Source organism: Ixodes scapularis, unplaced genomic scaffold (genome assembly GCF_016920785.2).
Source record: "Ixodes scapularis isolate PalLabHiFi unplaced genomic scaffold, ASM1692078v2 PGA_scaffold10__122_contigs__length_95168666, whole genome shotgun sequence".
Classification (NCBI taxonomy): domain Eukaryota; kingdom Metazoa; phylum Arthropoda; class Arachnida; order Ixodida; family Ixodidae; genus Ixodes; species Ixodes scapularis.
In genome coordinates, this window is record NW_024609836.1 from 73,719,345 (window position 1) to 73,743,307 (window position 23,963).

Consider the following 23,963-nt stretch of genomic DNA (forward strand, 5'->3'; position numbering starts at 1 on the left):
CTAGGTCATACCAAGACCGATTCTTAAACTCCTGGAGTAATATGTTGATTCAGCGCCATAAGAAGTGATGACTGTGGCAAGAGAAACAGTATTTTATTAATAATTCACGACAGATATTCCATGTTTCAAAGCAGATATTAAATTCGTTGGCTAATCTTATACTTAAAGAAGTAAATCGTGCGGTTTTCTTTAGACCACCCATGCTGTTTAAAGGAATTAGTGGTTCATTGTACAAGTTGAACGATATAAGACACATTTAGGCGGTCATGAATTCCATTTCCTTCCTACAATTTAGGCGAACAAAGACGACCCATTTAGTTCCCCATCGGGAGGATTCTTTTGTTTAAAATCACTTCCTCAGAAAAAAAAAAAAAAAAATCGAAATGTATAGATATTTTAACACATTGCTACAGTTATTTTTACTTAAAATTTCATAAGACAAGTCGCAAAAACGCTCTAACCTCCCACACATCACAGTGCTACCACGGAAGCACCCACGGAGGCCCAAGAGAAAAGGAATCATGAATCAGCGGGGCTGGATAAAACTATTCGCACACACAACCGCACTCCCTCGCGATGACTTATTTTTATATTCTTATATATGTTACCCCTCCCTCGAAGTGCGCGATGCTAGGGAGCTTTTCCCTGCGTGGCGATCGATTTTTGGACGCCGTAACCATGGTTACAAGAGTTCCAATACGCGACCAGCGCGCGGCTTCTTCACATTCCGTAGCAGAGGTAACGAAGGAAACAGAGCTCGCGCTTCCCATCTCCAATGTTCGTGGTGGTTTCAGTATGTTGTGTTAACAAAGAATCACAAGACGGCCGCGTTAACGACGTTCACAACTACGTTCCCCTGTAGCTGAAATCACGGTAGTTAACGATTCATTAAACGGCAGTTCCCGTCTTCGAACCCGAAACCAAAACAAGCCAAAAAGAAAACGAAAACAATCCGGCCGGTGGCGCCGCCTGCCGCGCAAGAAAAAAACCCCGAAGTGTGCGAATGTGTGTGTGAGTTTTTCCGTCGCAAACAAACATGGCTGTCTCTTCGAAAGCGGATTCGATGTTTAATTACCACAGACATTCGGTGCCCTTCGCGTGTTGAATCCTTCGGCCGGGAGCAAGTGCGGGCTCGACCGAGAAAGACGGACCGGTCCGGTGGTGAGGTATCAGGTGCAACAAAACCTAGCTTAGGCCTAGCGATGCTGCGAGCAAGCGCCCGTGGCCCCCGCTCGGCGTTCGTCCTCGCAACACAGGACCCATACCCCTGCATTGCGGCCTTCATGAGGTAAATAAAACTGCCAGTGTCTCGCGTGCACGACCTAATCTCTCGACTAGCGCACCGCTGAACCGAGCGTAGCCCGTTCCGGGGAGTTCGGGTCGCACAACTGTGCGACGCTGACGTGGAGAGAAGTGTATTGATTCCACGCAACGAACTGTCCACCCAATTTTTGAATAGGAAGCCGTTTGTTATTTCTCGACCACCGTATCTTTTCGGACACTTAAAGTTCCCAAATCGATGGGGTGTGGACAGCAAAGCGAAGCGAGACGCGTCGTGAGTTCGTTCGACGGGACGTAGGTTTTATTGGTGGTCGAGTAGTCGGTCTAATTAAATTTCATCGCGCGTTCTGACGCAGGAATTGCATTAACTGAGCTGTACCATCCTTCGCTCTATTCCCCTTTATTTATTTTATTATAATTGTTTCTAGAGTATGGGGAGGTAGTTTCTGCGGATCTACGGCGGTAGGAAGCAGAGCGCTTGGTTAACCGAGGAAGTTCTAAAGCCGTGCATGGCTTCCGACGTATCATGTCGTCTAGGCTTGCGCGCTGTCGCTATGCCCGGAGACGAACGCGGATTCCCAAAAAAACTGCTTCCTCGTTCGTGATCGCCGGTCTGCTCAAAGATGAGCGCTGGGTGGACTGGGGCGCTTCCAAAACCCACGAATCCAGCTGTATATCGACTCGAAACGCGCTGCGATAGCTCCTGCGCGATTGTAAACATTGGGGGGGTCACTGAAGCGTGGCAAGCGTTGCCTGGCGGTGTCGGTGGATTTTTGGGCTGGTTTTCATGATGTACCGAGGGACACATTTGAGCTTGTATTTGGGCTTTTAACTGTCATCGCTTGGTCCGAGGAGGTCACAAGTATGCTCCATTCTGTGTGTGTTCGTATGTGTGTGTGTGTGGTGCTAGCTGCACCCTGAGTCGCCTTTGCTAGCTGCAATTTTTGTTTTGGTTCTCAGCTTGATTGAAACGGAAACTTCTAGGTATGATAGTTCCTATTGGAAAACAAAGAAGGCTGAGTGTTGAAAACTATAATCATCAGGTAAAGTGAGACAAAAAGAATTAATAAACGCCAAAAATCTGGCGTCTGTGCTTGCCATCAGTGCTTACAGTTGCTACCTCATTCCGAAATGTTTAGCATGCGACAAGTTATGTCAAGTTGCCTTTCTTTCGTAACCTTTCGCACATGAAATCTGCGGACATCTTTCTTTTTCGCTTCCTCTCTTTATTTGATTATTCAAGGAAGATAATTTGATCTTTACGCTCCCTTCATTCCCTTGGGTCATTGTGCGCAACTACAGTGCACCTGCATTTCTGCATGCAGGGGACTGAACAAGTTTGAAGCAGTGTTTGCTCAGCACAGCTGCTTTGAGCTAGTATTTAATTTGGAAACATTGTTTATTCAATCAAGTTTACTCAAACAGGTGGCTAGAAGCAGAATGATTAATTATTTTGAAGTTCAGGAAGCTTTTTTTTTTATTTTTTTTTATTAAACGAACATGTTCATTTAGGTTTGTTGCCATGGGAACTAGACTTTCACCAGTATATTGACCGCTGGTTGCATTCAGCTTCTGTTCATACTGCTGCCAGTCATATCACAGTGGCAAAGTGTTGCTATTTTTTTATTTTTTTATTTTTTATAATGATAAGGTTTTTGAGAATTAGCCAAACAAGTATGGTAAGGTATTTCTGTGAGTGCATCGATATTGTGTTTATCGCTTGTCTGCTGTCAATATATGGTTACCTCTTACGTGCTGTCTGGCATTATTTGCGGCTACGGTTTGACCACTTCTGAATTGAGCCAGTTGGTTTTCTAGATATGAATGCATGAAAGAATAAAATCGTAGAGAGACGGGGACAGAAACAAGTTTTTGTCCCTGCTTTCTATGTTTTTATCCTTTTATGTATTTGTATGTAATTCACCAACATGCTCAACTTCAAATAATGTTCTCTAGCTTGTGCTGCAATACTGTTGCGATGTCAGCATTCTTGGATGAGCTTGAAATTGTGTGCATGCTGTTTGGCAGAGTATCAAGAAATGGCTAAAGCTAAAATATCTTACATCATTGCGTGGTTTGTTGAGGTTTTCTGTGAAACTCGCTTTTGCAATAGGAACTTGAGTGATTTCCGATGTAACACGAAAATAGAATCACTTTATAAAAGTTTGGAGACTTGAGATCCCTGCCAGATGGGAATCCTAAGATAAGGATCATATGATAGGAGGCACCCTCATATCACATTAAAGATCTCAGTTTAGAAGGAAGGATCCTTGAAGCACATTTCTTTCATGCTTGAATCTTCACCAAGTTCTGCCACAGCTTTAATTGCAACCACACAGGGAGCAATCGGCTGTTCTCTCCCTCTGCGGGTACCGATATGCCAAATGTTTGTGGCGTGGAGTTGCATAGCCATCTCATGGGCACAGAGAAAAAGCCCGCGTACTGGGAGAAGTGCACATACATACTTTGCATGTTTGAATCTAAATTCAGTATGGAGGTTGGTGCATTTTATGCATGCTTCCTTCGGTTGACAAGGTGGTGTTCTTTGCATGCTGAGCGGTAACGTCTGCGGAAGAACAGTAGAATGGTGTACACTGCAGAGGGAGCGACGTGCTCCCTCCTTCTGTTGCTCTAGTAATCTATGTTTACATCTCGTGCCCAATGCCACGGACGGTCCTTTGATTACTTGGTCTGGAATCTTTTTGTTGCGCTACGGGAAAGGTTTTTCTAGGAACAGATTAAAGCACCGGAGCGGCGCTGCCAGCGTTAGGATTTAACCAGCCAGATCTCTCGGGAAGACCGAATGGGTAGACGTGAGTTCAGGAAAACCACCATAAAGGAAATTGTTAGACGCACCGGCTCTTTCCTTAGACTCCATGTAACCGTCAAAAAGGGCGGACGATTGTAAACACCATCAATGCTTGGAACCTAGATGTCATATTATTTCCGGATAATTAAAACGCTATATATAAATAACGAAAAAACTACAACTGCTTTTTGAAAAAAAAAAAGTTTAGAAAAAAACCTTTCTTTGTTATTTTAGTCCTACATAGATTAAGACTGCTCGTAGTGACAAAATTTGTTAGGACGGAAACAGTTTTTGGGTTTCTAGACTACGGTAATATCCCAGGAGATAGCCTACCTAAAATCAAGAGCGAATCGACTGAAAATATGGAGTGGGCGAACTTTCGGTGTACCATCGAGAAAAGTTGCAAAAAAAAGTTTTTTTAAGGTCACGTGTCCCTTTCAAGCTGGTTATGGTGACGAGGAGCAGTGTAGAAAGATGGCTGCACTTCCCAGTCAGCAATGTTCGCTTATGTCCCGTCATAGCTAACTGGATGCATTTACGCCGGGGCCATAATCTACCCCAATGCTACTATTACTAAGGGTGGGCTATCTTTAGGTGCTTAAAGAAATATAGCAAATAAAGCCAGAAATAGAGGTGGGCTATCTTTCGGGGGTGGGACATTTCTCGGGATTTTACGGCATACTCCGTTCACCCCCACGGTGACAGTGCGGTGGAAGCTGTGCCCTCGATGAGCCAACCGTTTGTCTCCCTTTCGCCATGTGGTCACGCTCCCACGCATAGCATAAGAGTAATTGTGTTGTATATATGTTTAGACAGCCGGAAGTTTGTCAGGCTCTGTGGGCGACTTCTCTCTCAGCTCTAGATGAGAAATTCAGCCAGTGATGTACCAACTGCTAGTCTGGGGTCCTAAACGTGCACCACGCTGTAGCAATGCACGACCACGTGCCAGTGCGATGCTCACCCTGATCAAAACGGGCTTGGGTGGGGATTGAACCCAGGATCCCTGGGTTCTGCAGTGCTAGCTTTCGCAGCCCCACGCTCCGAGTCGCAGTGCGTTAGCACGCTCGGCCACGAAGTTGTGCATAGGGAGTTGAGTTGGGCGATGAAGGGAAGGGCATCCGATTGCATCAGTAGTGAGAGATGGGCTAATTGATACATTGTTCCTGCACTTAGTGCAGGAACAAATCAAATGCATAATGTACTTGATTGGTCCGGTAAATGCATAGCTTTTGTTGCACCATCAGGCTAGGAGTTTTTAGAATAGAATAGAATAGTTTATTCCAGGTTTCTTTCAAAAATACATTTTCCAGAATCGTCTCACTTAAGCACATGTGTGCTTGTGTGTGAGCCATGATGAGTTAATGGAGTTTAGTTAGTGGTTTCTCTAATAATTGTGATGATGCTTCAAACATTCTCGCATATATTTAGAATGAAGCCGTGAAACCTTCATCTTACTGGTACCGAGTCGCAACATATTTGAGGTGTAGAGTCGCTATCTCATTCATGGCTACCAGGCCAAGCACATATTGCAATGCACCGGGAAAAGTGGCCATTGAAGCTGACGACAATTACTTCTCATGTATTCAAAGCCTTGTGTCCTCACCACACCACTCATCTAAAAGTGGGTGGGGAGGCAGCCCTGAACAGCTAATTGAAAAACAGCAATTTTTGAATGTTAAAAAAAAAATTTGTCGAGCCGGATTTTTTTTTTTTTTTGTTAACAATTGTGTTTTGAAGGAAAAAAAAGATATTGGCATTTTGAATACTTTATCGGAGGCCCTTTGACATCCATACTGTTATTTTATGTTGTTTTGCCAGAGGGATCCTGCATTGTGATCCTACATGCGGCCTCAGGCGGTTGACAGTGCACATTTGTATGCCGTCGAAATCCGCATTGTCGGATATTTGCGGCGATGTTGGTTGGTCATCGGTGCTTTTCCACTTTAGATTGTGAAGTGCTGTGTTTCTCAGTTTGCCTTTTGTTTTTCTCTTTTTTCGTCTATGCTGTAGATTTTGCAAAATTTTGTATCATGATCAAAATAAAAACAGTTAATTTTTTGTCCTTTTTTTTTAATTTGAGGAACATATTTACTTTTCTTTGTTTGGCAACAAACTCAGTGGCGCCGTCTATTGGGTGGCCGTGGTACTGTTCCGGCCTGCGTATATTTCCTAATTTTTGTGTGTATCATGCTTGCATCATAAGATACGTCTGAAAGCGCTATAAGCGATCGTTTACCGAAGATGGTGCATTGATTTAATCTCACGAACACTGCCAGACCCCACCGCCCAGTTCAGAGCTGAAAGACTGAAAGGGCTATATGCTTACTTTCGCCACCACACTTCAACTTGCGCGAGAAAGAGAGAATACAGATCCCTGTCTTTGATAAAAATTATTTACTTTGACAGGGTAGTGACAAGTGCAAACAGTGGCTCGAGTGACGGGTTATAATTTAAAAAGCATAAGTGTTTCACAAGTTTTTACTTCGAGGAAAACTCGCTTGTTTATAAAAATGAAGCATGGACTACTGTTGTGACATCGTTTCACGAGAAACGGTGCTTTGAAATGGAATTTGAATGACAAGGACACGTGAAAAAGATAACTACAATTTGATGTTTCCTTTTTCACTTTTTGTTTTAGTGCAACCAATCAATCAATACGCAATCAAAAAGATGTATTCGGGGATCATTTTTTGTGCGACCTAGGGAACAGTGGTTTTCCTGCCAACAAAACTACATTTTTAAAATTTTATAATGCGGGTGACAAAGTTTTCATAATATTAATTAAAGAAAACAATGTACTGCACCACTCCAGGGCACTGTTTCTGCAAAATAATCTTTAGAAACCTGTAACTTCTTTTTTTTTTTTTTTAACTTTAAATTGTTAGTTTTCTGTGGCACACAAGCAATGAACAAGTAAGTGTCGACGTAAAGGTAAATTTTATTGAGAGCGCACAATGCACTAGGAATTAACGACTGGTGCTGAAATTATGAATACACAAAATATACCAGGCATTTGGAAAATAGTAAAAGAATAGAATAGTTTATTTCAGGTTTTCTTCCAAAATACACTTTCCAAAACCGTCTCATTTAAGCACATATCTGCTTATGCGTCCCACAGTTCCATTGCCCCCTGGTGTCCTAATGCGTGCTATTATTAGTAGAATTTTCGCACAGCTACTAAAAGGACTACCGAAGCGCGTTTCCCATGGGCATTTCTCGAAGTTGAAGTCTCCTATTGCCATGTGTTCGGCGCTTCGTTTTCGTCATCCCGACAAGCCGTGTCGCCGCACTTCCGAAACACCTCTGTTGTTCCGAACGTGTAAGCTCACGTTGGCTGCATTTGTGTTTTCCCGTATTGCGGGAGTCTGCAACGATGTAGGCATTGTCCTGCGTCGGCTGTCGGCCACATGTTAACACGTTACCTGGTTCAGCGTTACGTCGTCAAGCTTCCTTTACACGCTGTCGCACGTGCACGAAACGGGGCCTCAACTTATGAAAACCTTTCCTTATCATTCGGCACCTGGTCGTGATGGCTGTGTACATAATCTTGAAACACGTTCATGTAATGCGGAGTTTTATGGTGACCTTGTTCCACCTGAAGCAAACTTCTAAAAATTTGCGCACATGCTCGGGTCTTCCTTTCCGTTGCCCCGGGTTTCGTTCCTGAACAAATACTTAATTGTCGTAGGCAAACATTCCTTTTTTCCTGTTTTAAGTGATGCACCAGGTCACTAAGCAAATGCTCTCTTTACTTTAGCCCGACCGAACTCTCCGTAAAGGCATTGCCTGCAAAAAGCAACTGTTAAATCTTCTCCACGAGGACAAAGAATGCTGCGGCACTAATTTTAGCCATCATTATTGCACCTCTTTTGTCTCAAATTTTTTTAACTTTGTTAGTGGATGTTTTTCCGTTTCGTTCAGTTCCCGAACGTGCTTTTATTGGATCGGTCCATTAATGCAGGTGCTGTAAATTGACGGCAGGCGAGGTGGTTGTGGAGCGTATGTGTGGCGGGCATTCTATACAGAGGAAAAGAAGGAGGAGGGAGGCGTAAAATATTTGATTTCGTCTGCTACCATGTACTCCGTTTCACGATAACTTGGCAAACTGTGGAGGCTGCGACCCCCTCTACCCTATAAAAGCACAGGGGCCTCGTTACTGCCAAAACAACAGCGCCGCCTGCGACAAAAAAGTAGTTCTAGGCTTCTTTCTCTTTTGAAGGCAATTGAACTCGCATGATTCCATCTCTATCAAGAAGATATGCAAAATAAAGAAATAAGCATTCTCAAATTTACGAGTTTCGATTATATTTAAAGCAAAAAAAGTGACGCCACATTCGTATTCGTTCCCAGTTTTTTTCTCCTTGTGGCGCCGTGGCTGTTGGCGACACAGCCGTGTAATTGACCGTTTCCCCTGATAACATCGCACTGGGCCTGGACATTAGCCCCCTTCACAGAGTCATGGGTAAATTGAGCATATGGTTGTCTCGTGAACTGTTCCCAAAGAGCTCGCTATTTTAGTGGACTCAAATGTTGCGGAGGTGGACGTTCATCCGAAGTTGGTTGGTTGCGCAGCAGACGTCTCTTGGCTAGCAGACGACAGTCGGTTTCTCCGGGCCTCGCATTTGGCGTAGTGACGCACAAGCCCCATGACCTAGTGTCACGTGCCTCGCTCCGACGCACTTATTGGGTCGCAGTGGCCGTAGTTCCACTGTTCGCCAAGTTATCGTGAAATGGAGTATAGACGTGTGACATCTTTAGTCACATGACTGGTCAGATGACTTCTCTGTCTCGGAACATAAGTGACTGAATGTCCGTCACAGAAGTTGATTGTCGGAAATTGAATCAGGAACAAGTGGAAAGGATGGATGAAATACATTGTGGACCCGATGGCGTCTTGGCACTTCTTAAAGGTGTACTGCAAAAAAAATTTTTAGAGCCTATTTTATTATGTGAATGTCAACCATGTTCTGGCCACACCACAGAGACACCAATTTTTCGCTCAAAGTGACACCGAAACGGTTTTTAAAACGAATAACCCAAGTGTCGATAAGTCAAACACCCCGTACATACCCTTCTGCACAGCTTTGCTCTGCAAAAGTACGGCGGCATGCTGCACGCAATCAAGCCCAGTCGAACTTGGTCGAACCAGATTTTCCTTCTCTCCCGTGCCTATTCAGCTCCTCCGGGGTACCACGAACGACAATTCCAGAGTAGCGACCTCACGTTCGTCAAAACGTTGGTCCGTTGTGCACCGCCATTACATTCAGCTCGCGGTATGCCTGCAGTACATTGCCATATTGAGAATGATATGTACATGTACTTTTTGTGATCTGTGCAACATTTCTTTTTCAATCAATGTATTTGCAGCTTCTTGGAGGCCACAAATATGGAGCTTGCATATTTGTGGCCTCCATTTTTTTTTTTTTTTTATTGATTGTGTGTTTTGATGCTCGAGACTTTGAATATATTTTGTACACATAGTTTGAACTTTATGTGACCATGGAAAACAGAGTGAGCGCAACTGAAACCAGCTAATTCCAAGCTGGCTGTTTTTGGACAGAAAGAAAAATTGAATTTCGAGCCACAAATTGTATTCCAGTTAGTTGGGCTCTTATAGGTCAGGTTCAAGTAAAAGTCTCGGCGAGCATAAATAACCTGTCAGTGTTCCTTTAAAGGGGCCCTGCAATCATATTTAAGCGTCTAACTTTTTTGCGGTTTCCATGTCTCTTGGGGTTCGGGCAAGCCAGCGAGCACGGAGAGAGTAACTAAATATCGGTGCATTGTATTTTAACCGGACGACGGGGAAACCTGCTCCACCTACGGGAACGACCCGCAGTGCCGAAAGCGCGCGAAATATGAGGTCTTTGGTCCTGGCCTTACTACTGATCAGAGCCGCTAAAAACTTTTTCTTTTAGACAAAATACAAAATATAAGTGTCGCAAACCATTTCAATTATTTATGAAAGTAGTTTTTGTTCAGTATTCTAGATCAGAAAAGAAACAAATGCAGTTTATAATGTACGGAAACAAGAAATGACCCGTCGTCATACCCGCCACCAAGCAGCGGAAAAAATGGTGCATACTAGAAAGGGGTAGTGGGATGAGCGACCGACGAGCGATGAGTGTAGGAAGGTCCCGGATGTACACGGCGGCGCTGCGGTCGTATACCGGCTCGAGGATCCGACCGATTCCAAGCGTTCCGAAGGCCTTCGGCACAGGTCTGGCTGCGATTTGGCCTTTTGGCGGAATGGCAGCTCGTGGTGGCTCTTGTTCTGAACTGATCTTTACCCGTGTTTGCTGTCGTTTGTGGCCAGTGAAGTGTCATGCCGAATTAGTCTTTAATCGCGTAGCAAATGCGATGTGAGCCGCCTGGCCGCCCGCTTCATGCAGCCTATTCAACACATGCTTTAGTGGCAACCTCTCGAGCCGTCGACACGGAGTGCGGCAGCCATGAGCGCTCGCTGAGTTTACTACCCCTCCTCTAGTTCACCGCCACTCAAGCCAAGACCAACGGCATCATGAAGGGGGTTATTTTTTGCTTGTTTTTGTAATTTTAATTTGCCTGTAACTTATAACAAAGAAAAATTCGAGAAAAGAGAAGTTTCATTAAGTTACTACGTTCAGTGCGCTCACGTTCGGTGCGAATTAAAAAAACAGTCAAAAAGTTGTTGCAGGGCCCCTTTAAAGGGCCGCATAAATCACTGTCTTAACATATTGCACCACAAATTATTGCGAAAGTGCCCGTGGATGGTGCACTTGTTTGAAAGTAGGAAATCATGAGCTTGCCTGAGTCCAGCCAAAAAGGTAAGAAAACTTTTATTTTCTTTTTAAAAAAAAATTTAACTAAGCCTTCTTTTTTTTTTTTTTTCTCGAAATCTTTGAGTAGTTTGGTGGCTGCATTTTATCCCCTCACCTTTGTTTGGCCAAAATAAATGCCACAGTGGACCATCACAACATTCTATAGTTTCGTACAAGTCAGGCTTAACCCATTAAAAATAGTTTTTTTTTTTTAGCTTTTTTTTTTTTAATTTGTCCTTCCATATTTTCATAAAAAGGTGCCACCTAATTACACCTTTGCTAAATTGTACCCCCATCTCTTAAGAAACCGATTTATGCGGTTTCTTTGAAGGGTTGACGTTGCACCGGATCCATGCTGTACAAAACTGGATTCCGAAATTTAATATCATAATTAACAATGACGGTGAAGTTGCCTCAGTGGCTCCGATGCAAAACGCCAGCCTAAAGATCCCAAGTCACAGATTTCGGTTGCATGCCAAATAATCCCCGGGTGGTCGAAATTAATCAAAATCAATTTTCAGTCCTCTTCCGGAGCATGCCGAATGCACTTCGTTGGTTTGGCTTGTAATGCCCCCATGTTTGTTGTTGATGATGATGATGACGGCAGTGTCTTGGTGTCTTGGTTCCTTCAAAGGGCCCAGGAGCTACTGGATCTAGGCTGTGCAAAGCTGCATGCCAGGATTTAGTGTCTTGGTTGGTGATGATAGTGATGACAACTGTGGTGTACAGGCTATGATTTCTCAGTTCCTGGGACATCATGTTTTCGGGTTTATGCTGTACAAAACTGGGCGTCGAAATTCAGTGTCTCGGCTGGCGATAACAGCAGTGTATGGTGCTCGGGGTCCTGCAGGGTGTCCCGCCGGCGGCACTAGCGGATGGCAGCTCTGGGTGGTGGGGGCAGCCCCCTGGGCGGCCCCTCCACTTCCAGGCCCCCGTGGGAGCGACCTCCAGTGGCCAGCCTCAACAGCTGCCTCAGCTGCCCACTCTGCCGGGGGTACCTGGTGGATGCGGTGACCCTGGTCAAGTGTCTACACTCCTGTGAGTGCCCTCGCCACTTCCTGCTTTGTTGCATCCATAGACTGTATAACTGAGGCTGACTCACGCTATGGTGCCTGGAATGCGTCTTCAACTGGTGTGTTTATTGTGTCCCAAAAAGCGGTCCTGCGGTTTCCACCCGACAATGTCGTGGAAGTGTTGCACTATCGCTAGCCACGATACTGGCGGGGTCACAGCATTGGTAATGAATGTGGCAGATGCCCGATGATCGTCCTCAATATTGTCCTTGACCTTGTCCTAGAGGTCGTCCTACTGGTCGTCTTTGACGTCGTCCTAGATGCTGTCCTAGAGGTTCTAAACGACGTTCTAGACGCCATCATTGTCGTTGTCCTAGGTGCCGTCCTTAACGTCCTACAGATCATCCTTGACGTCGTCCTAGAGGTCGTCCTAGACGCCGTCCTTGATGTGCTAGAGGTTGCCCTAGAAGCCGTTCTAGAGGTCGTCCTAGACGCCATCCTTGACGCCATCCTCAGCGTCATCCTGGACACTGTCCTTGACGTCGCCTTCAATGTAACAGCAGCGGTGGTGGAATTTGGCAGGTGCCCGTTCCACCGCGGGTCACCGTCCACCTTGACGGTCCACAGAATCTTCGCCAGCCAGGAGTTGGGCGTCTGACAATGCTACACTCCGACCTATGTGACATCATTTGTTGCCACTATAAGAACACTTGCGACGCACGGGAGGAATAGAGCGCTAAACCGACCGGTCAGAGACACGTTTCAGGCGACGTAGTCGACACGTCCGCATTTGAGTGCAACCGAGCGCTTTGACACGACGTGTGACCGGTCACGAAGAGCCACCAAACTTGCTACGCTTCAAAGTAACGACATTTCAGCCATCTTGTTGTTTGAAATCATAGTTTGCCAGTTATGCAAAACGCTTCCCGATGTCGCTGAAAATGGTTTTCTGATCTGCCAAAAGTTATAGAATAGTCTGCGATGGAGCGAAACCATGTGGCCTGGACTTTTTAACGCTATATCCGAAGCTCGCGAAGTCTCCTTCGAATCGTAACGGTCACCAATTGCGCCAACTCTGCACGAAGCGCCAAAATGGCGGTGCCCACAAGAGAATCTGGGAATGGAGCGCCATGTGTTGGGTATCCCTGGAGCACTTTCTATCTGTTCATATTTAGACCGACAGTTTAGCTTTATTTGCAAGATGAAATTACCGCGCTGTCTACGAGAACTGGTCGCTCTCTTGACGTTGGCGTCGTTATTTCAAGCCCACGCTGAACGAATGGTGCGTAAAAAAAAGAAAATAAGAGGAAACATATGCAGATTGGTATAGTGCTCTTGGGCTACCCAATAGTCACCGTAAGGAGTTACAAGCTGTTGCCATGTGGTCGGTCACATGCAGATGCAAATGTGGGAAGAGCCTTCAATCTAGAAGAAAAGGTTTGCTGTCTTCCCTCGCATTTCGGCTGCCTCGAAATGTCGGAACGTAGAGGTAGACGGCGGTGGTACCCGTGGCCGCATATTGCTGGCGGGGCTTTAACAAACGCAGAGAAGCAGTAATTCGCAGTACCATTCGCCATTTGCAAGGTTGCCGCTTAGTCCAGTTTAGCTTCGGATTGCAAGGAAGCACTGGCGCCGTGTGTCGTACCATGAAAACTAGAGTTGGCAACCACTCGATCTGTAACGGCAGAACTGTGAGAGGAAAGAATGCAGAGAAAATCGGCTTTGACTGTGTTTATGGGACGAAAACGGAAAATAAGGAAGGAGCTTGTCGTTATTCGAGGCTAGAACAGGACGGCTAGATTGGACACATGTACATTCTAGAAGGCCAAGGAAGTGACGTAATGGCATCCGATTGGTGGAGGCAATTGGCACAGCCATCAGATGCCATTACGTCACTTAAGTGACCTTTTAAAACATGCACGTAAATGTCCAACCTAGCCATTCGGGAGTATTCAGTAGGACATATAAGATAATCTATGAGGAAATGGGTACACGGTGTGCCATATGCCAAGGGGAATACGAGACAGTAAGACACGCAATGTTGAGGTGCACAATGCTTGCTCCCACCCTCCTGGAAAAGGCGCCGGATGTAGCCGGAGCGCTGGGGTTTGCAGACGAGAATGCAAGAATGGATGATAGGTGCATTTTAATAACAAAGAGGAAATTGGAAGACTGGTGGAAATTATCTAGGGAGAATTTAATGACTTACAACTAACACAGCTGGGGACTGGTGGGACAGAAGAAATCTACCCTGTCTTCCAGTGGGCCCGGTGCTGGGGTAAGGCCGACTAGGCTTGACCGGAGGAAAATTGGCAACTCCCTCACCGGGAAGAAGAGGCAGGGGTGATGTTTTTTTAGTTTTTTTGGCCAGATCCCTAAAGATCATCGTGGTGACATCCCACACCGCCTGGTGATAGTTACAACTTTGCAAAGGGGAAGCAAATCTGCTTAGAGGGGCAAAGGGAGGGATCATGCTTTTGGTTTATAGTTTCTAGGCTAGGTGGCGCAAGCTAGCACCCGCTATAAAGGGTAAAGCTGTTAGCATCCATTTATCCAGAATGAACGTGCCTAATGTATTGGCTGCCTTCTTCGGTCACTCTCTCCCTCACTCTTTCTCTCGGCACCACCAATGTCAGCGCCTGCGATTTGTCGCATCCTGCTCCCGTTTTTGCTCCCTTTGCCTTTACCACTGCGCTCTGGCGGGTGTGTTTATGTCGCAAATGCATCAAATATGTTGTAGCTTGGCGCAAAGCCCAACCTTGTGAGAGTTGTCAGACAGGTAGGGCTTAGGTGGTGCATTTATTTGATGACAATACTACTATCTAAGAGCGAACTTGCATGACACAGAAATTGCAAAAGAGAGATCATATTTTTTTGTGACTCTTTGGGGGGGGGGTTCAGTTAATTTCCGGTCACAGCAAAAGGGCAAGGCTTGTTGTCCATTGTGCAAGTTTATTTTGTAAAAACAAGAACAGAAAAGAAAGAAATGTCTTGCCTCCTCTTCCCAGTCCGTGAATGCATCTGCACTTTCCCTCGATTGTCAGCTTTTTATTTTCGGATCTAACTGTTAAGCTAGAATCGGCTCAGCTCAGCGAAAAATCGACCAGCCCGCATGCCTCGGATTTCCTCGAATTCTTCCGAAACCACAAAACTCTTCAGGATGACCCACCCAAGCCGTTAAAGAATGTATAGCAGATGGAGCGAGCCTCTCGAAACATATTGATATCTTTTCCTTCTATTGTTCAGCCACCTGCCTCGTACGGCCACGGGCCTTTGTTCTCCCAGATTGCATTCTGCGCGAAAAAAGCTTGGAGCCTTCCGCTCGGCTCCCGTTTGGTTTCTTGGAAGCGTTCGCTTCACCGGCGTTTGTTTTTTCTCGTGTCGAAAAATGCAGTCTGCAAGTCTTGCATCCTCAAGCACTTGGAAACCGGAAGCAGCTGCCCCGTCTGTGAACTTCGCCTGTCAAAGATCAACATGGAAGTGCAGCTAAGGTGAGTTTCACTCGGGCTGTGCGGTCGACGAGCAACAAAAGCTGCTTGTGCGGGCACATGGAATATGCAGCTCCTCGGCGACCTTTCGTGCCGCCCATTGGCCACGGGTGAATGTGCTTGCGAATAGGTGGCTGTGTGGCAGATTGATGAAAATCATTCGTTGCTCCAGTGCACGGGAAAAACGTCGGTGTCTGCATGCCGGGCACGCAGACACCGACGTCCGTCCCCGTTTATTGCACGCCGCGAGGGAGGCTTATTGCGGGGAAGGCGCCGTGGGGGACCCGGATTTCGGTTGCACATCGCAAGATCCCCCGGGCGGTTGAAATTAATTCTCCAGTCCGTCACTGGGGAATGCCAAATGCCCTTCGTTGGTTTGGCACGTAAAAACCCCAAATTCGATTTTGTACGCCGTGCGCGGTGGTCCTCGAGAGATTTGGTTGGCGGAGAAATGACACACTTTTTGCATTTTGATGTGCATGTTTTTATCAAATGACAAACAGCCGTTCTCAGAATGGGGATACATGTATCTTAATTCATTGTATGGAGGCAATCTGCGAGCAGCCGAGTTTGTTTCAGTATGAATTTTTTTTAAGCGAAAATGAGGATAGACTTTTATACCGAGCAGAGCCTTTTTGTAAATTCCACCGTTCCTGTCAGCTTGGAGGTGGTGCAGTCTGAAGGCGTCGTCGCACAGAAGTGTGTGTGGCTTCCGTATGGGGGTGGTGCTAGGTAGGTCTCGATATCATCTTTCGCTTCGCAGTTTTTTTTATTTATTTGTTTATTTACAAAGCTCTTGCAACTTCGTAAATGGGAGGGGGAGCCTTCCTCAAGCTGCGACAGTAGCTTTTTACGGTAAATTGTTTGCAATTATTTCCTGAAGTGATTGAAAGAGGTTGAAATTTTTTGTTTTTTTACAGAAGGGATGAAATCCTCCAGAACATAGTCTACAAAGCAATTCCAGGACTGTATCAAAGTGAGTGCCCTGTATCTACGCTATTTTTTGCACTTAGCTTGAACAAGTCCCTCTTGCGTGGGTTAGATTAATGTTGCACAGTAAAAGAGAAGCAGTGTTCTTTCACAGTGTTCTGTGCGAGAGTATTATGTATTTATGAATTGAGAATCTAGAGCAGTTTGCGTAATAACAAAAAGTTCTTATTTTATGAATATCAACTCTAAATATGTAGACCGATTTAATCATTCCTGCGTGACCGTATCTCTCATTTGCCAACTGTCAAGAACTCAAAAATGGAAAGCTGGTGCCAGCATTTCTCTCAGTAGTCTCATTTTGATCGTGGACTCAGCTCGTCCAATGTGTCCAACTCGCTGCTCCTCATTTCAAGTTTTCTTTAATGTTACATCTCGTCAACGTCATTAACGTTTGTACATCTGCACGTTTCAGAGGAAATGAAGCGACGCCGAGACTTCTACAGCTCGCGGAGCGGAAAGGGTAGGCGACGACTTCACGTGCCTGCGGATGCTCGCACACCCTGCATGTTGTTCTGTAGCCTAATGGGATGTTGAGAGCCTGCCCCACGCATTGTCCCGTAGGCGGAACGCGCCGAACGTTGAGGTGTCTCTGTCGTGTTCCGCAGACGAACGTGCCACGCTCACTCCGGAGGAGAAGGGAGAGCTGGACAACTCAAGCAGCGGCAGGGTCATCTTCAGTCCTGACGAGGCGGTCAGCTTGTCTCTGGAGTACAAGCACATGTGAGTGTTCTTTCCGGTTTGAACACGGATGTACTAGGGGTCTCCTGACCTTATGGCTAGGGGTCTGTCGCAGTCTCAAGGGCCAGAAAATAAACAGATAAAATGTAAAAAAACACACTACTAAATAAATGTACCTATACTCTGCTTCATATTTAGCGTGCAACCCTGTCAAAGCTACTTGCGCGAGTGCGTGGCTTTATCTATGGTTTTGTTTGCGTGAGAACTCGTGCAAATGATCGAGACCAAGCCCATGCTCGTGCCTGTAGCTTTGACAGCGTTGCACACTAAGTATGAAACAGAGTATAGATAAGCGTTTTAGTACAGAAGTTTAAAAATTACAAAAAGGAATCCAAGGTGTTAATGAAACCCTATGCGTCAATAAGGAGACCTGCAAGCACTAGGTCGTTTTCACCGACATAATTTCGTGCACCATTTCGTTGTAGTGAACCGTCTGGCGCTCGCAGGGGCGAGTATTCTGGAGACATGCGTGACACCTTGAATAAGTATAGTGCACAAAAACTTGTTTCATCGCAATCATTTTGTTTTCTTCTGATAAAATAAAACAATTTTTCACTCATCCTAACATCAAAATGGCAGATGGACGTCACATGAAAACGCCCTATAGCACAGTTCAATACATTATATAGATTAATATTTAGCCGACTGCAACATTGCACAATAACTGTAGCCCGGAAACCATTGGCATAAGAATTATAAAAATGGTAGCACCGATGATGACAATACGCGATGCTTATGACACGGGACACTAAGCGTGATATACGTAAGAAAGCAAAATAATTTTAACGTAGTTACAGAGCCACGAAACAGGAAACTAAGATTGAATCAGCAAGATACGAAGTGGAATAGTTACGAAGCTCGTCGCATCGCAGTTTCTTTAAACGCGCTTCTTTTTGTACCAGCAGGTCTGCCGGGAATGGACCGTGGGCCGGGCGTCACTGTAACGACCGTGGGGTTTGGAGACCCCAGCGCTTAAAGTCGGGGGTTCTGGGGGGATCTCAGACCCCCACGGATTTTGTCGAGGGGGTCCGATACCCCTTTTAGGAATAGATTGAACAGTCTCACCCTTAGCGGCGAAGTTGAGAACTAAACCCATGGGTACAACACGCAATATTTAGGCGTGTTCCTGACGCAGCACTCGACTGACGTAGTTGGACGCCGTGTCAGCATTTGGATGCATGTCATTAGTTTAAGGTCAAGCTGCTTGTCAAAGTATGTCCCACTAACCCCCCCCCCCCCCCCCATGATGGTACAACAACAGAGACCCCCTGCCACCGGTGGGAGATTTAGGCCCCCGTGGTAAGGCGTAGCAGAGTGTACAGTAGTGCAATTAGGGTTCCGTACAGATGTACAAAGTTTCATCTCTGTTCGACCTTGCTCGTGCAAAGTGCGTAATATCCGAGTTTCGTTAGATCCGTCCTTTACCTTGTGGATGCGGTCGCCTTGACCTTCGCCGTAGCACACCGCTGCGCCCATCGGCCTTCCGTCGCCAGGCGCTCTAAACAGCTGTTCTCGTATTCTTTGTGTTGGAGTGCACTTTCAGTGACATGTCAAGAGCACGGTAGAAGCTCGGTTTCCAGTGCACACGCTTATTGCCTTTCATTTCACTTTGGCTGTACATGCCCACAATTAAAAGTAGAAAACTTGTTTGGGGGCAGAGCTTTTGTTGCCTTTTAACCTGTTGCCCACTGCAGCTGCAAAGCAATCTTGGTGGGCTGAAGTTGTCTCCCAGTGGAGCCAACAGAGATTCCCGACAGAACACAGTAGATACTGCACAATGATAACGGAGAGGGCTACAATTATCAAACAAGCAAAAATGGGCAACCGATACCAAGCAGAAGTTGCGAGGGAGCTGAATGTTTTGGCGAAAATAGTTCTTTCCGACTGCTCAAAATTTTCAGATTTTTGCTCGTCAACCCTTGTCGGGTCCGAAATACTGATCAGCGCCTGTAATTAGTATTGTTTATTGATTTTTTTAGTTGTTTATTTTACAGTGTTTCTTCGAGGTTGGAGGGAGGGGACTCCACGCCGGGAACTTGCAATCCAGCGTTCAAGGTGCGTATTGACCAAGGCGCAACAGTAGGAGTCAGTTCTGCCGTTTTTTCTTTGGCGGGAATCGTTACTCGACGATGACTTCTCGGAAGAGTGTACTTTGTGTCCCCCTTTTGTGGATCATGTAGCTTGTGAAAGAACATCACCATTGATTTAATTTTAAATTTTTGTTACTTTTGTTGACAGTCTTGGGATGGGGCAAAGCCTGAATGTGGCTATGGCTCCTTGCAGAAGGGTGGGAAAGTGAAGAACATCAGTTGACATTACCTATGCTGATAAAAGAGGGAGGAGAACAAGCTTTGCCTCTCCAAGATTGACATTTTCAGCTCATTTCAGTCTTAGTAACTGACATGTGCCCAGTGCGTTACACAGAAGCAATCATGTCCGTTATAGGTAAAGCTGCATTTTCTTAGATGTACTTTATTCCTGTTTCATCAAAATAAAAGTCCTTTTTCTTTTTCTTTTTTTTTTTGGAAAGCTAGAGGACTATTGGTTTTGAGGTCTAGGGGACACCTGTACAGTGCCTGCTTTTGGGGAGAACTAAATGTGTAACTTCGTTTTGCTCCGTTGCATGTCCTTATAATTATACTTCCTGCAACTTAACTCCCTTGCTTGTGCATGCCACCACAGCTGTTAGCATGGAGATTGTTTATGCTAACAGCTGCAGGATTGTAACAGCTGATCTAAGATTGTAACGGGTGATCTAAGAAGGCATACCTTCAGGCTATGTTTGCAACCAAAAAATTTTGTTGTCTAAAATATAGTGAAAAAAGAATACTGAAATCTTTGATCTTGATTATTAGCTCTTTTTTGTGTGTGAAAGGTACTTGAATGGGTTAAAACAGCGCAAAAAGACGAAGGACCAGTAAAAGGAAACACACAGACACAGCTCTGACTTACAACTGAAGTTTGTACTTCTGCTCCATTCAGCAAGTAAACTTGAAACGGGGTAAACATATGTGTTATCGGGTCGATTGCCTTGTATGTTTATCTCGTTTCAAGTTTACTTGCTGAATGGTGCAGAAGTAAAAATTTCAGTTGTAAGTCAGCACTGTGTCTGTGTTTCCTTTTACTGGTCCTTCGCCTTTTTGCGCTGTTTTAACCCATTCAGTATGACCATCAACCAACTCGTCCAACTTCACACCTTGTTAAAGGTACTTAAGTTTAGTTTTACCATGTGCAACAAAAGATGCTGAAAGATTCTAAACTAAGGCTACATAATGTAATATAAAGAATTTTTTGTCACTATGTAGAGACAGGTGTTGGCTGGCCTGGGCAACCATTTCTTAAACAAATTTGGTGATGCGTGACTTTGTTGTTCAGAGTCTCATTTTGCTCTTCTTATGAATCGCCGCAGGAACCTGTGAAGCGTTACCTCAACTGCCCCGCAGCTGTGACCATAGCACTTCTTCAGAAGTTCCTCAGAATGAAGTATGGCATCAGTTCCAAGTACAAAGTGAGTCACAGCCATTGCTTTCCTGGCTTACTTTATTATTGCTAGTAAAGTGGTCTTTGAGGTCATCTTTCTGGACCAAACACGTTCTACGTGCCCTCAGCATCCTGGAAAACCTGAAATTATTATCATGCACAGCCTTTTTTTTTAATGAAATTGTAAACAAATATCACAACATGCTCCTTTTTTTGGTGTTCCTCAAGAAAGTTGCATTTGCAATGTTTTGGTTTTCTTTTAATCAGAAAAAAGGTTACATATGGTAGCCATTTTGGGTTTTCTAGAATACTTAGGGCACATAGATAAAGTTTGCACCATAAAAGGATGATATAAAAAAAAAAAAAAAAAACTGAAATACCCCTTTAATGCTGTTAATAGTATTATTATGATTATAAGAAGTAATATTATCCAAAGGACATTTTAAGGTTGGAAATTTGTTGAAATTAGATTGACGAATATGAAATGGTACGCAGAGCTTGCTAAGTGAGATAGAAAAACCACTTACAGTTGTAGTGTACCCTCAAGAGTGGTAGAACATGCATTTTAAAGAAGTTAACAATTTGGTTTACTAGGTAGATTACAAAGCCATAAAAGGTTTGAAGAGGGTGACTTTGCATAAACTGTTGCGGTAAAGTTGGAAACCAAAGCCCGGTTGCGCATGGGGGCGACGGTGCGAAGTGACGACTAATCTGGTGTGTGCGTCTTTTCAGGTGGACATTTACTACCTGGACGACATCCTCTGGAGCAAGTACACCTTGATGGACATTGCTTACATCTACCGCTGGAAAAGGGTGAGTGGACTAGTCCAAAACAGCAGTCGAAAGGGGCAGTGGAACGATTTTCAGACTTGGGCCGAATAATTTGCAGGAAATGACCTGTGTTACTTGTAGAAAACCGCTTTTTTTCTTGCATGCGCTAGTTTTCATAAGAAAGAAATCAAACAAGTCGAAGGTCAGAGTAGCTCTCCACTCGCACCACCTCGGGAGTGACGAGCGCAGTGGCAAGAGTCCCATGTTAGGTTGGTTATTCAAGGCCACCAGCCCTGCTTCCACGATTGCCGACTTTTCAAGGTCAGATTCGGCACTATGCGCGCTTGGCATCGTTGAAGGTCACGGCAAGCGATCGCGACAAAGCACGGTTCGCCGCAGAGCATAAGATGGTTTCGTTGACTTTCACTAGGCGGCTCCGCAAAAGCCTGCATATTTTGAACGACATCACACCTGAGTTCCGACGGCCGCCAGACTGACTTTACTGGAGATGAGAGAAAAAAGTTTTTTTCCCTTCGCGTTTTGACAGCGAAATTGCAGTACTTCTGGGGAAGATGGGACGTTTTCTCTCTAAAGGTGCCAAGGTAAACATCACAAAAAATGTGAGCTGCAAATTCTTTCAATGTTAAAGTCATTGCACTTCCCCATTAACCGGTGTTGTGCGGTGCCCCTGGGTCTCCCAAACATAGTGAGATTTCTCTGCGAATATCTCCCCGGCATGATACCGCCTTAGGAGAGGTTTGGGGGTCCGCCGGGAAGGTGTCTCAAACGTGGCGTCCCCGACTTTTCAAACGATGCGCACAAACACGAGAGAAGGAAGGAGCCAGTGGCGAACGGGAGCACACCGTCCCTTGGCAGGACGTCCCGCTCCAGCTGTTCTACCGGATCTCGGAGAATGTCGCCAGGGCCCCTGGCCCACTCCCCACCGGGGTGGCAGTGACGACGGTGCCGCCAGGGCTTGCCGGCGACGGGGCCACACGGGAGGGAGCCCCGCAGCAGCAGGCGCAGCAGCAGGGTCCCCCAAGAGGGGACAGCAGCGAGGGCCCCGCATTCCTCAAGGACAGGTACGTCCCCATGCAGATGTGGGAGGAGAGAGGGGGCAAGGGCCCAAAAGTTGGGGTGTGCTAGCCGGTATTGCCCTTGTTCCACTAGAGCAGTGGTCTCAAACTCATTCAAGTGTGGGGGCCAGAATAGTCCACATCGGAAAGGTCAAGGGCCAACACAAGACGAAGGTCGGGGTCAAATGATTTTAAAGATAAGAAACGTCGTGCTCTATGCATTTTGTAAACTCACAGCTTTGCCAGTGACACCTTTAGATTTGATTTGTTTATATGACTACTTTGGGCCCTGACTTGATGTGATAACAAGAATTAAAATGACACCGCCCCCGTCAACGTGCTGGCTTTTTGAGTAGAACCAGAAAGCAAGTACACTGTTGTTCCCATTGCTCAATTCACTCAGGAATTAACCAAGCTCAACATGTGTCTAAAAAAAACAATCTGTTAATTGGACATTTAGTGCTTTCCTGGTGGTTTTTATTACAAGGCTCTGAACAACAGGCTGTAGTTGTGCTGGTTGGTGCACAACACTATAAAAGGCCAGCTGAACTTAGGAAAATAATAGATTATTCTATTTTCATAAGTTCAGCTGGCCTTTTATGGTGCTCTGAACAAATACTTGACCCTTAATGGTGATATATATATTTTTTTTTAAGGCAGTAATTTTGAGCATGTAGCGTTATCTTTCGCAGTTGCTCCTGCTGATTGAAACTTCGCGCAGCCAAGATGCATTCCTCGAAGAGCTCACGCTTGCAGCCTAGTACTGGAATTCTTGTACATTACAAAAATCTGTGAAGCAGAAAATAAGTGAAACAAAGGGTGAATATTTTAAAAGAGCAGAGCTGCATTGCGAGCAAAAATAAATCAACGAGATGAGATCACTATGGCCCATGCCATTTCTAGCGCTCGAGACATGGAAAGTGTGGCTGGCCCAACGAACACGTAGCTTCCGCAGCAGTGTCAGCTTCGTTGTGAACGGGGTGGGGAAAGCAACTTTTGTCTGAATTTTGAGCGATGGGCTAATCTTCTAGGGGGAGAATGGCTGTGTCCAGGTACACAAACGAGAGTCCGAGCAAGAGGGGACTGCCTCCTTTCCGTCTTCTTGAACTGTTTGGTAGAATGTGTGATTTATGAGTTGAGGAGGAAACCTAAGCAGGAAAAAGTTGGAAAAGTGTTTCATGGCCCCTTTAATGTCGCTTTTGAAGCCAAGCATGGCACTATTGCTGTTGCCGAAGTAGCTCTTGGGATACTTTTTAAAGATTCAACTTTGTTTAAAGAGCCGAGGAAAACGTTTGGAAGTTTGTGAGTCGAGCCGCAGTAGGCAGACTGATATGGGACCTTGGGTTTGTGTAAACAGAGCACCGGTATATTCTTGCAAATCCAAGGGGGTCAAGTTTCTCGGCTTCATCCGACGCTTGTTAGGAGTCCCCTTCATCGAGACGGCGACCGAGAACAAGTGACATAAATTTTGGCAAAGTTTACTAAAACCGGGCAGTCTGTCATTTTATCATTACTCTTTT

At 45.4% G+C, this 23,963-nt stretch overlaps 1 protein-coding gene across 2 annotated transcripts in view; it reads left to right on the forward strand.

Moving 5' to 3' along the window:
- The first annotated feature begins 974 nt into the window (after nucleotides 1–974).
- LOC8039254 (nascent polypeptide-associated complex subunit alpha, muscle-specific form) overlaps nucleotides 975–23,963 on the forward strand; it is a 32,784-nt gene continuing 9,795 nt past the window's right edge. The window contains exons 1-10 of one of the 2 annotated variants that reach the window (XM_029989389.3): nucleotides 975–1,288; nucleotides 11,738–11,925; nucleotides 15,295–15,391; nucleotides 16,309–16,364; nucleotides 16,791–16,838; nucleotides 16,984–17,098; nucleotides 19,111–19,171; nucleotides 20,526–20,624; nucleotides 21,329–21,409; nucleotides 22,244–22,449. In XM_029989389.3, coding sequence (XP_029845249.2) covers nucleotides 11,763–11,925; nucleotides 15,295–15,391; nucleotides 16,309–16,364; nucleotides 16,791–16,838; nucleotides 16,984–17,098; nucleotides 19,111–19,171; nucleotides 20,526–20,624; nucleotides 21,329–21,409; nucleotides 22,244–22,449 — 926 coding nt within the window. In that variant the 5' untranslated portion in view covers nucleotides 975–1,288; nucleotides 11,738–11,762. Of the gene's footprint in view, nucleotides 1,289–11,737; nucleotides 11,926–15,294; nucleotides 15,392–16,308; nucleotides 16,365–16,790; nucleotides 16,839–16,983; nucleotides 17,099–19,110; nucleotides 19,172–20,525; nucleotides 20,625–21,328; nucleotides 21,410–22,201; nucleotides 22,450–23,963 lie in introns of both variants that reach the window. The other variant, XM_042288686.1, reaches the window with a different exon arrangement.